This window comes from Zychaea mexicana, assembly GCF_025766255.1.
Source record: "Zychaea mexicana strain RSA 1403 chromosome Unknown BDB00scaffold_4, whole genome shotgun sequence".
Classification (NCBI taxonomy): Eukaryota; Fungi; Mucoromycota; class Mucoromycetes; order Mucorales; family Lichtheimiaceae; genus Zychaea; species Zychaea mexicana.
Genome location: NW_026516667.1, coordinates 286,822 through 299,941, shown reverse-complemented (window position 1 = coordinate 299,941; position 13,120 = coordinate 286,822). Strand labels below are relative to the sequence as shown.

At 41.4% G+C, this 13,120-nt stretch overlaps 2 protein-coding genes across 2 annotated transcripts; one reads left to right on the top strand and one right to left on the bottom strand.

Annotated features, from left to right (window-relative positions):
* The first annotated feature begins 3,742 nt into the window (after positions 1–3,742).
* BDB00DRAFT_798816 (nucleotide-diphospho-sugar transferase-domain-containing protein) lies at positions 3,743–5,456 on the top strand. The gene is made up of 2 exons (XM_053121643.1): positions 3,743–4,921; positions 5,021–5,456. Exons 1-2 carry the CDS (start codon positions 3,872–3,874, stop codon positions 5,159–5,161), a joined length of 1,191 nt encoding a protein of 396 aa, XP_052984895.1. The 5' UTR covers positions 3,743–3,871; the 3' UTR covers positions 5,162–5,456.
* Positions 5,457–6,008: 552 nt separating this feature from the next.
* BDB00DRAFT_754676 (uncharacterized protein) lies at positions 6,009–6,263 on the bottom strand (the record flags this gene model as incomplete). Its single annotated transcript, XM_053118781.1, has 1 exon — positions 6,009–6,263. A coding segment is annotated over one exon (255 nt), but the record flags the coding sequence as incomplete, so codon positions are not given.
* Between the last annotated feature and the right edge of the window lie 6,857 nt (positions 6,264–13,120).

The following is a 13,120-nucleotide window of genomic DNA, read 5'->3' as shown; positions in this document are numbered from 1 at the left end:
TAGCTCGTCTGCTTCTTCGTCTACTGCCGTTGTTTACAGAGATGAGTGTGCCAATGATCGACGCGAGTAATGCTGATGCGTTTGAAAGTGCTAGTGAAACGTGTGTTGGATTGTCGATGTGAGCAGATGCGCTTAATGCACGAGGCGTAAGTGTCAAGATAGTGGTGATAACTGATGCAAAATTTCTCACAATGTCCTATTGTACAAATAGAAAGGTCAATCCCGCAACATAGTGCGTATATGCATCATTGCTGTTCGTCATTGTCTGCTTACTAACCACATCATTGCAATAAACGAAGAAAAGAGGTGGGTCTGAACTGAGCAATTTTAACTTGTCGAGTATGGCTTTCGTTTGCTTTTTCTCGGATGTTTTCGCTGCTGTTGCTGCTGCTGATGTCGACGTGGTTGGCTTTATGATGATATTCAAATTATCTTTGTGATAGCTATTCCGTCGTCGTATATTATGATTCATCATCATGAAATATTAGTTATTAGTCAAAATCGTGAAAAAAGGTTAAGTACAAAATATATAAAAAAAAGCAAAAAAAAGAAGACAAACGGAGAGGGATCTTATTTAGGATATAGTGACAAGAGTAACAAGAAGGGTAAAAAGAGGGCAAAAAGCGGACGCTTCATCGGGGCACTGCCAAACTCCTTTCTATCTATGTCTCTTATGCCGTGCTTCTCCTCCTCCTCACCCCTTCTATTTCTTCCTGTCCCCTTATTTGCTATGTCGAAAGTCTGACGTGAAAACAAGCATGAATATTTATCAGGCATTGACGGACAAGTAAGTGAAAATAAAAAAGTAAAAAAGAGGCTCGTTAAGGAGATAGCGAGAGACTAGAATAGTAGCTAAAGAGATGATGATATGAGAGAGTCAGACATCAGGGAGTAAGTTGGAGGGGGTTTGAAATCGGAGGCAAACACCTCGCAGTATTTTATCTAAAAAGGAGACACATGGTGCACATACGATGCATCGTACAGCAATTTTTTTTGTTGTACATAGCATATCAATGCATATCACAAAGCCCACCTCCACCAGTAGTAGTGGTAGCCAGCAGTAGTTATGTGAGGTAAATCTCAAAGATAAAACTCTTGTTTTCACAGCTAATGAGTATAAAGTAGCGGTAGCTAGGATGAATAAACGGGAAGAAGTTTCAATTAATCATTTCTTTATTAAGCTGTTGTGTACTTTTCACTCTCAAATTTCATCGGTCATCATTTGTCGTCTTTGTGCTGTCCTATATCATTAAGGGATAGAATAAAGAAGAAAAAAGCCATGTATCATTGCCACTTATCAGTTTCAAACGAAATGTGGATGACGTGGTATTATATATAATATGTATATCTGGAAGGAGTTGTTTTTATAAGCTTATTATAGCTATTCGGGTTGGCAAGATGCATCTTTTAGATTCAACCGCTTTAATGTTTGTTTAGGTATCTCAACATGTTTTCTATGACGTACTAAGCATACATTGCTACATACAAGGTAGAAGTGAACTTTCTATGTTTGAATTACAAAGAGACGAAGAAATACAATCTTATCTCACATCTACCAAGGTACTGTTAGAAGAGGAAGAAACTAAGACGAAAAAATAATGTAGTACAGTAGCTAGCCATTTAGCATTTGGGAGCTAATAAAGCATCATAACCTTGTATTTTATAAAGAAAGAAGGATTCACTATCGCTCTTCTCCTTTAATTGCGCACATGCCAGTATAGCGCCGTGTACATGGGCAGTGGTATTCAGGGGGGTTATATATTAAAAAGTACTGCTTTACTCTTCTTGTGTTTAAAGTAAATTCAAGATGACACAATTTCTTTGGATGTCTCCACATAGCCGCAAGCTGTCGGTATGTATAGGTCAAGTAAATGAATCTATCGACTTGTCTCTGAGTGGACTACTACTATGCACTAGCAAGCAACAGATGCGCCGGCAAATAAATGTCTCGTCCGAAAACCCGAACGTGTGGGTCCCCTTAACTCGCTACTTCTGTGATCGATGGATTTACACATCCCTTAAAAGACAAAACACATCCTTTGATGTCATGGACAACATAAACAATAATCTACGGCGACTATCACCACTTATAGATTCTGTCATTGCTAGTTCTAACAGAGGCGGTAAGCTATGAGGATCACCGAAAAGCTTGTGAGTTTCGTCGATGCAATATTTCTTTGGAGCCTTTTTGTTAATAGCATCATAAGATTTACAAAAAAATCCCTTGTTCCTTGAGAGAAGGAAAGCCTCTACTTATCACAAGCTCAGCGATTACAAATGATTTTCAACAAGTGGAAAATTATATGATAGAATCATTCTATTGAGCTTTTACTGCATCAAAAAACACTTAGACACAGTACGTCGTGGTATAAATTTCAGTATCGCTCATTAGCTTTGTGTGCTGTGTGTACAATAAATGAAGTAAAATATGTATTCCTGTGCACATTTTGACAATAACCTTTCCTCTTGCCGTGTTAGCCCCTCCCCTGCTCATGTCCTGAGCGTGACAAAGAGAAAGAGCAGTGGTACACCATCATACTAATAGAAAGGGATACAGCAGCTCGATGTGGATGGATATCTTATTTGCATAGCTTGTCAACTCATGGTCAAAAGTACATGCATTCTGTGTGTAGAGCTGCTGATCATCGGATCAGCAGCCTAAGATACATATGCATACTCTTTATTGTGCTGAAACGCTATCACATACGCTATATCTGTGCGGTGAAAGCTAGTATGTACTAAGCTTACAAAACGCACTTGCATTTGAATCAATACCAGTTGCAAGCCGATGCGTGGCTTATCTAATCGAGTACAGGATACAGTAGATGGGAAAATACAGGCCTACTCTCACTTCTAGATCAAATGTCAAAGATAACAAATGCTACTCTCTTGGCATCATCGAAATATAAAAAAGTATAAGTTATTTACGTCGCATTGGTGATAAGGTCTGCTGATTTTGTTGCAGTAATTTTACGACGACAAGGGCATATTGAAACATAGCGATTTTATTTTTAATGCGGATGTTTGTATGATGTGGAGATTACAGCGTAGACACAGCGGTCAACATGTATAAATATGCACCATTGTTTTTGTTTTATAAAGGCGGGGAGAAAACATAGGAATTTGCCGACTTGCCGCAAAAGTGAACCCAGCCAAGGATAAGGTATTATCTCCCAAACCCAGTCGTTGAAACCTTAAAATCCGTGTTTCTCCACTATGAAAAGATCGTCACCACTCAGTGCGTGCTTTCCCACCTATACATGCCCACTGTTCGTATAGCAGAAATCTACGTTTGCTTTGAATAGAAAGCAACAAGAGTAAAGAGGATAGATCAGACATCAAGGGCTGAGTCTCAGGTTGTTTGTGCGACTCCAATTGTATAGAAAACTTGTTAAGGTTTAGGCACAGACGCTTGAGCAAGTGTGGCTGCCCTCGTTTACAGTGTGTTCCAAAAATGCTGGAGGGAGTACAGGAGCAAGTTGTACAACCCCAAAACAATAAGGAACCACATTAAAGAAGGAAGAAAAGGTGAATCTTCTCTTCGAGAATAATAGCAAAGCAAAATAACTCCTAAGTGCACACAATTCATCAGCAACCTACTCTCAATGAAACAGCAACAACACGGACGGTCCCAGACGAAAGATCAGAAAGAAGCTGGAAAAGAGAAAAATGTCCGCACGCAAAAGATAGTGCAACATCCCGCCACACACAATTGGCCTAAAACCATGTTTTTTCAATTAAGCGAAAAGGTTAAACCAGTCAGTCGGATGAGAAATTGCCTGTTTTCCTTTCCATTTTCTTCCTGTAATGACAGAGGGCTGTTTGCTCACCCAAATTAAACTTCTTTTTCCTTTGCTGCAACACCCAATACATGCCCGTTCCCGAGCGATCTACCCGACGAGCACTGATTGTCGTCCTGGCAATCACCATCGCAACAACCCTCATTTACATTAGCGTTCTCGCTGCTTCCGGGCCCACTTGGGTCCCTGCTTCATCTCAAACCGTTCCGGCCGGCTACTTACGTGACCAGCAACATGCTTTTAATGCCACACACACCAATTCAACCGAGCCATGGCACTGCACCTGCTATTCCTACGATTCCGACCAACCGCTGCCCGAAGTACCTGAAAGCGGCGATCAGAAAAAGACAGGTGCGAAGGATCCCATCATTGTACCTGAATCATTTACCGATCCGCCGCAGGAGCTCATGGACAAGATCAATAAGAATCTTGTGCAAGGGCGCGTGCTCCTTATTGCCACAGCCAACTACGGCATGCGAGACTACATGTATAATTGGATTGAGTCACTTAAACTGACTGGCGTGGACAAGTTCTTGGTATTCTGTCTCGACGACAAACTCTATACGCATCTTGTCAATGCCGGATACGAAGAGAATGCAGCAACGATCCCGGAAAGCTGGCTACATCTCGACGTAGCCACTGATTTTGAAGACTATTTCTCGCCGAGATATCGCATCATTACGCACGCCAAAACATTGGTCGTTCAACGATTACTTTATCTCGATGTCACTGTCTTCTTTTCTGATGTCGACATTGTATTTTTACGCCCGCGCATGATCGAATTCGTGAAAACATATATGGACATGCGCCAAGAAACACACGCCATCTTCCAACAAGAAGGCCTCGACACTCGGCAGATCAATTCCGGCTTTTATTTGATCAAGCCAGAATACGACATGAAACGAATGCTTGCACAAACAATCTATCTTCAGGACTCGAATGAAGGTTTGACACAGCAAGGCGCAATGAACAGAGCTCTTGATGAAATGGTGAAGGACATTCGATCTTCAAGCGTCGTTCTTCTTGATGTCATGTTCTTCCCCAACGGATACGCCTATTTCGATAAAAATCTGTCCAAATCTCGAGGTGTGGAACCATATATTTTACATGCAAACTTTCGGGTAAGAAGCTATAATAGGGAACTGTGTAAATATAAACAACGTTTTCTGACCCGTTTCTATCTTTTCTTTCAATTCTTTTAAAACGACTATACATATTAGGTTGCTGGTGACAAAAAGAAAGAGCTTGTCACTCTTGGTTTCTGGTATCTTGATGAAGAATGGCTTAAGAAAGTAGATGCTCAATTCGAGCAATCGTGGCAAGAGCAAATGAACGCAATTACACCGGGCAATAGCTCTTAATAGTAGTAGAACTTTCCACAAAAAGAGGCATAACAAACCACACATGTACACCAACACTCCACACACCCACGTACACCCCCACCTTCCAACTTTTCTTTCATGTGTATTATCTGTCTCCCCTCGTCAACCCATTATAGCACGCACACACTCACATAACTTCCGTTATCTTGTACTTTATCGCATTTATATTGCGTTTCTTTTTTCCATTCCCCTGGGCTGGACCTTTTTCTGTTTTTCTTTCGCATAATACCACACTAATACAACATACGTAATCTAATTTGAAACGAGAAATGTGGGTTCGCCGTGTGTAGAAAGGAGACTTGGCGGAGACTATACGGATTATTATCCGTTTTTCCATGTTCTATACGGAGTATGAAATCCGCCTTCTTATCTGTCTGTCTGAATCAACTTTATTATTATTTACAGAAATAATAGATGGCCATACAAGCGCATATCCGCTAATGCCCGATCTCGATGACTGGATAAGAAAACCCCATGAGCCAGAGGGGGGAAATGTTCAAGAACAAGTGTGGTACTTAAAATAAGAAATAGTGTAATACTTCAGCTGAAATAAAGGAGCGTGTGATGGAAGAGCATAATAAGATGGTGAGAAAGTTATGTGACAGCGGACATGTCAGTGTCATGGCGAAAGTCATCAGAAAGCGTTAGTAATGTTGCGGCTCCTTTAGGAGGAAGCGTGCCTTGTAAAAAGTGGGTAACATAATCGTGTAGTAGCCAGCCTTTGCGGCCAAAGTCTCGGGCAATTGCGCGTGCGATATGAGCACGGTTGAAGTCTAACGCACGGGCCATGCGATAGACATGGTATTGTTTGGCATATTTTCCGCGTTCAGGCTCGGCATTGACGCGAATCTGAGGTGCTGAGGTGCGGTGGGACAAAGTTTGCTATGAGTTCAATGTTGACGTTGCTCTGATGGGCAGTCAGGTGGGGAACAAAATCCTTATGTACAAGTAATGCAACAACATCGTGTGCAGGGTAGTGGACGTCAAGGATATAGCTATTGTCGATCTTTAATTGTCGGAATCGAGCGCGGATTGATAGGTAGATGTAGCTGAATTCTGACGGTTGGGGGGTGGGTAGTAAAGACTCGAATCGCAGCTTGTTGGCGTCGTTGCTGGCGCTCTTCAGAGATACAGTGAGATTGAGGCTGTGTCCACGGGGTACGTTTCTTCGTTTCTTGGTACGATACTGACTTCGGTCGCGGACTTAGCTTGGCGAGGTGGCGGCGGTGCGTCGTGGGAGTGTTGTGCAGGAATCATTTCCATCTGCAGGCGAAGTTGTTCATTCTGTTTTTCCAACTCTTTGAGTTGTTGTAGCGCATAATGGAGTGGGCGTTGTAGCTCGTCTATGCGGGCGCGTTGGGTTTCAAGTTCTTGATGTAACGGTTCACTTGTGGTGGGGCTGGGAGCACCGGTGGCGGTAAGTGTGCTGTAGTCGTCATCCGAAGCTGGCGATGGAGAGGGAGAGGCAGAGGTTGGCGTGTTTGTTGGAGCAAGTGAGAGCATAGCATCGGCATCGATGAAATGGTCGCACTACTGGCATTGGTATTTTGCTGGAGTGGTATAGGAGTAGGTACGGCGGCTAACAATGATTAAACCAGTGGTGTTGCATTTTGGGCACTGAAGTTGACGACGATTTTTGAAAAGAGCATACGATCTGGGTAGACGGCGCGGCGAACTCTTTTAGAAGAGCCGTTAGTCATGGCTGAATGTAACACTTGGTGCCAACAGGACCTGGCAGGTGGGTGGAGATGCTGTTGTCGTGTTTATTAATGAACCCTTTTAGCGGTATTATCACAAAAAGTGATGAATAGCGGAAAAAGAGTTCTGTCTGTCCGTCACACTTTTTATTATTGGTTGTTGGTTGCCATGGCAATAAATTTGAATGTTTTTGTCCAAACTTGAGAGATCATGCAAGGTTAGCTATAACGTGTTTCAAGTCTTCCTTTTAATACACTTTTACACGATCATCTAACTATGTTTGAGTCTGTTTCTAAGTGTAATAGAGATACTAAGGAAGAAAACCAGTTGGAAAGAAGTAGGACATTGAATGAAGTTTATGCAATGTTCTGCCTGTCCATCACACTTCCTTTTCCGTGTTTGTCTTCCCCTTTATATTTGCAATTCACTTTTACAATAAAGAAGATAGAAATAATATTGAATATCGGCTGTGGATGACATAATTCTGTGCTGGATAACAAAGCAAAACTCTGATTCATCATTGTATTCAAAAATACTGATTCAGTCGCGAACGCTTGAAATGTTTGGGGGGGCTTGACCACATCTCGCGGGTCCAGTGGGGAACCCCCTGGGAGACATTAAAATCGGTGAATGACTCGGAGCTCAGCGTAAGGGCTCATTCAGCCGAGCGAAGCGAGGCAGGTGGACGTCGATAAAAAAGACAAATGATACCGAGTCATAACACACAACGGATTATCAAGTATAGACCGCGTTGCGAAGCACGCCGCAGGCGCATTATCGTTTTTTTAACTTGTGACAAATGTTGGATTCGCAACCACAGAAAATTACTGCATATACAAACCAGTATCACTTCAACAATGAGTCATTTTAATAATATGGTGCATTCAGATAATAATCGACATAAACCTCATTTTATTTCAAATTTTTATTTTTAAATTCTGCTAAGTGGTAGTAAAAAGCAATATTCATGGAAGAATGGAAGAGCGAAAATTAGTTGTGGATGCCTGGTCTTCTATGAGATGTAAGCTTATGCTAGTAAACTTTTGAGCCTCTTTAGTGGCTCCTTTAGCATTGAGATCTTGACTGTAGGCTTGATGTACTATAAGCAGCGATTGTAGTACCTTTAGCTAGTAACACGTTTGCCTGCGCTATCCTGAAAATCATGTGAATGTTCTTGTAACGCTTTGGAAGTCTATACAACATTTTAGACGAACTTCACACTTCTTGGTTCCACCCCAAATATGTTCAATTTAATTACATTCACAGTGCTACCTAGGATATAATGCAAAAAACTCCTAGGGTGGGATAACTGCAGTATTATTCTGATGAAGGTTGTTTCTCGTTATTCCAAGTAACTCCCAGTCTTGTCGTTCCTCGATGAAAGTAACTTCATTTCTCACAACATCTTACTGTCTGTTTTCTACACTACTATCTGATGTAGTGAAAGCTCCACTTTGACTAGTCTTATTAAAAGTAGTTTTTTGACGATTAGAGCAAGGCGCCATCTTTGTGAGATAGTAGAAAAGAAGAGAGAAGCAAAATGTATGATAGCAAATAGGAACAACAGCTCTATAACAGACGTGGTTACACAAGGCTACACAAGCACCTTTTCAGGCTTGACAGTCGATGACATGTTTCAATTTCTCTTATCCCCAGCTAAATATTCCCTTCATTGACTATTTTTAATGGCCCATAACATTTTCCTTCCAAAATATATTTGAGAATGTAAATCATAATATCGTTTCTAGCGATGTTCATCTATAGTTATTATGGCTCAAAAATAAAAAAGCGTCACTTTGGTATGATCAGCTTGTTCGTGTAACAACTGGGCGGTTACTGGCTTCCGCTTATTTTTGGTAAAGTTATGGGGTTTCAAAGTTGACCTAAAATTTGTGTTGGTTATTATCTGAATGCACCATATGATGCATATCAGTATTTTCATATTTCATCCACAATAAACATGAAATTAAATACATAATCGATAACTTCTAAGCAGGCATCAATGGCTCTAACTCAATAGCAGCAGTTAAGACAACAAGATCTTCTACTGACAGAATGGTATGATACTGATTTGTCCACCTTCACCAATAGGCTTTTGATACGGACACCCCCTCTGATCCTTACGGACACCCCCTTCTACTTTTAATCCTCATCAGGTTACACACATCCTACAAATATATACTTGTGGGGGTGTCCGCAAGGATGTGTTCACTGGATTTGTTCCCTTGTTATTGTTATTATACATCTTTCGATATATAACAGAAAGGAACCATAAAAAGTACATGAAAAACATTTCTTAATGCTTTTCAAACTCTCTAGGGTGTCTCTACGGATGTGTTTATGTGCAGTAGTTTATACAAGTATATAAATGCTCCTCAATAAACAGTATACTTTGATATTATATCTTCAACTTTCTACCTACGTTTATCATCCTACTATCCCAACACTATGGAGCAATTGATTGACACTACTCATACCGGATCAAATAAGCAAATTGTGAAAGCAATCAACGAGCAAGCCAGAGAATACAACTTTGCGGTTTCAACTAAACGAAGTGAGAAGAACGTAAAAATCGTGATCCAGTGCGTACATGGTGGAAGCTATCGCAATACACATGGAGTAACTGAAGAAACGCGGGGACGCCAAACAGCGACGAAAACGACCGGCTGCCAATGGACCATGAACCTAAGGTGGTCTGAGAAGGATAAGCACTGGAAAGTAACGAAGGTCAGCAACGACAATGAGCACAACGACTCCCTCGACAAGCCTCCTCAGTATTACCACCAACACCGCACGCCAACTCTCCACGCCGAGCAGCAAATATTATCATTGACAGATAATTCCGTCAGGCCCCTCATGATACATCGAGAAGTCCAGAACCACGAAGACGGCGCAATTATGACCATGAGGGATCTATACAATTTTCGTGCGCAAATATTCCGTGAGGATAATCATGGCGGCTTCAGTAGGATATTCGAGTTCCTCATTGGTAACAACTATATCACTAGATATAAGCTAGACGGCACAGGTAAAAGTCTCGACGCCCTCTTTTTTACCCATGAAACGAGTATAGCAAAAGCACGACGATTCAACGAGATCATTGCTATCGATGCGACGTACAAAACGAGCAGAACCAAGATGCCTCTTGTCAATGTTGTTGGTGTCAGTCATCTCGGTGCATCAAAGCTCAAGAACGTGCTTATTGCCTCTGCTTTCTTAGTGATCGAGAAAGAAGAGTCGTACACCTGGCTCCTTCGGACTATGCGACAAGTCATATGGCCAAAAGGAAACGTACGTATCTTCATTACAGACAACGAAAGAGCTTTGATCAACGCCATCGAGTCAACTTTCAAAGATGCAGAGCATATACTTTGCGGGTGGCATATGGAGCAGCATTTACGTAGCATTTTCAGTACTTGCTTTCCACCGAACAGCGAAGAGATAGGCGAAGCCAAAGCTATTATTAAGCAAATGGTTTATGTTGGTAAAAAAGACGAAGCGGCTTTCCAGGCTGCCATTGACGCTTATAAGTGTCTGATCGAAAAAGGTGCTCTTGCGTATGCCAACGAAAACCATAAGCGATCTAACAAAAAGCACAAGAAAACAAAGTCCAAAGCGAAGCATCATGACGACAGCAGCAATAGCGAGAACGACAGAGATACTGAAGATGATGCAACGTCTGCAATACGTTTGCTGGCAAACAAAAAGAAAGAGAAGATGATGGACTATCTCAACGGGTATGTTAACTACCTTTATCCAATATTTGACTGGAGCTTTTGCCGAGTTGTGCTAACCAGCTGTATTATATTATATTATATAGCTGCCTTGAATATAAGGAGAAATGGGGTGCTTGTTATACTAGAAGACTTTTAAACATGGGAATGAGGGCATCATCGCGTGTTGAAGGAACACACTGGCGCATCAAAGATACAATGCAAACGACCGGAAGCTTGTTTAAAACGGTCAAAGCAATTGATCGTGTCATGCGTAAATCGGTATGAACTACACCCTTTGTTTTCGAATTGAAAAGATAATGTGTTAACGGATATGCTAATCAAAATTCTGTACTAGTTGGCTGGTGAAGAGACTCAGTTTTTGCAAGAAAGACATAAAATGCCACTGTATGGAAAGCATGAATCGGCTGCGATGCAAGAGCTCTTTGGCACTATTTCGTTTTTTGCTTTGAATCGACTCCGAAGGGAGCTCAAACGAGCTTGGGATAACTGCGATAAATATCAACTTGACTCAAGCGAGTGCTGGTGTGGTACCACGCTAAACTATGGACTGCCGTGTCAACATAATATCGCACGAAAAGGGTTCAGTATAAGCTTGTCGGATATCCCTGATCGATGGCGTTTGGAATATGACAGAGGTATAATTTTCTGCTATAGTAATACTGTGATTATACTATGCGCCTGTAATATACTTCATATCCTAATATGAGAGTTATTTATCCACAGATAGCTTCCAAAAGGTGTATACTCCTGAAGCAATTGTATTAGAGCAACAGAACTTGGTACTACAGAAGCTGCATGATGTACTCTACAATATGCGGTCGGATCAGCAAAAATCCGATTTACTTAGTAGTATCGATGGGACTATCGACGAATATACAATGAGTTTCGACATTAGCGACATCGAATTACCAAGCAATGTGAAGACGAAAGGACGCCCTGCTAACACAAGAAATGCACGATTACCGTCAAAGTTCGAACTCGATGAAAAGGATAGCCAGCAACGCTTTCAAAATAGAAATGCCAACGAGTCTGAGGAACTCTCCGAAGGCAGCAACACTGAGGATGATAACATCTACATTTTTCCTCAACAAGGGAAAAGAAAGGATCCGGAGATGAACTTCCTTGAAAGCACGAACAAAAGGTACGTGCTCTTCTGATGGAATTCTAGCTAACAAATACTTGCAGCTATCACGATTTTTTGTAACCAAACTAAGTTTAAAAACTATTTACACTATTGTAGATCCTAAAAAGATTTTGTACCCAAGCTGAAGTTCTTCGTTCATCCAACCATCCCTCGCAAGTTCATTGAAACAACTGTCGACATTATGTCTGATGGCTTCTGTGGCTTCCGCACAATCGCACATCATGTACACGGCAATCAAGAGGCTTTTATGTTGGTCAAGCTACAAATGCTGGAGTGCTTCAAAATAAACAAGGATATATATCAGCAGCACTATGTATTTATGCGTGAAAATTTACAGCGCATTGAAACATCACTATCTTACGCACTTGATGCTCCACGACCCCCAGAATCGTGCCCATCGGATTATTGGTTCCTTGCGCCTGACTTTGCACAGATCGCTGCAGACACTTATCAACGACCTCTTGCAATTTATCCAGACAATGATAAGAAAAAGCCAGACTCTGACGAATACGCTTATGAGCCATCTCTAATTTTGCCAATGCAAGGTCCATCGTCCGACAACAAGAATCCTCTCCCCATCATTATGCAGCATCTCGATAACACTCATTGGGCTACCATCGATACAAAAGGACGCATTATCAAGATGGACTGGCCGATTATCAACTCGATGTGTATAAAGGCATACCGATCAATGGGTAATATTGATAACCTGCGTAAAACAAAGTGGCGTTATCTGCAGATAAAAAAGCGTGACGACGAAAAGACAGTGCGTGCTAGACCCTTTACACTAGATTAATCATTCTACTACTTCCTGTACAGTAATTCCCTCTCTTCTCGAACACCACTCTCTACATTTCATTGTTATTTGATATATTCTGGCATGTGTTAAAAAGCGATGTTGATAAGATTTACTCAATACCTTAAAGGAACATTATATTTTACATCACTTTGATTTATGGCTCTCCGTTATATGGTATAGCAAATAACAGAACACACCACTTAGGTATACTCATAACCTTGCGGACACCCCCACAAGTATATATTGATAGGATGTGTGTAACCTGATGAGGATTAAAAATAGAAGGGGGTGTCCGTAAGGATTAGAGGGGGGGTGTCCGTATCAAAAGCCTTGCTGTTAAGCGTCTTATTTCGGACTGAACGTCGAATGCGATGTCAGAGGAGAGGATTTGAACGAGCATATCGAGACGATGCATCCTCTTGCGCTTCAAATACAGAGTCTTTAATTAGTTGTGCCAAGATTCGACGTAGTTGTTCGTTTGCATGTTGGTGTATATTTCTGGCTGATAACAACTGGCCCAACGTTCGACAGCTGCTCCATTCAAGGCCCTGATCCAATAC

Excerpts from the sequence above, each read along its gene's own strand:
- BDB00DRAFT_798816 (XM_053121643.1), top strand. The coding sequence starts at position 3,872 with ATGCCCGTTCCCGAGCGATCTACCCGACGAGCACTGATTGTCGTCCTG. Across the intron at positions 4,922-5,020 it reads TTTTACATGCAAACTTTCGG|GTTGCTGGTGACAAAAAGAA; the intron begins GTAAGAAGCTAT and ends TATACATATTAG.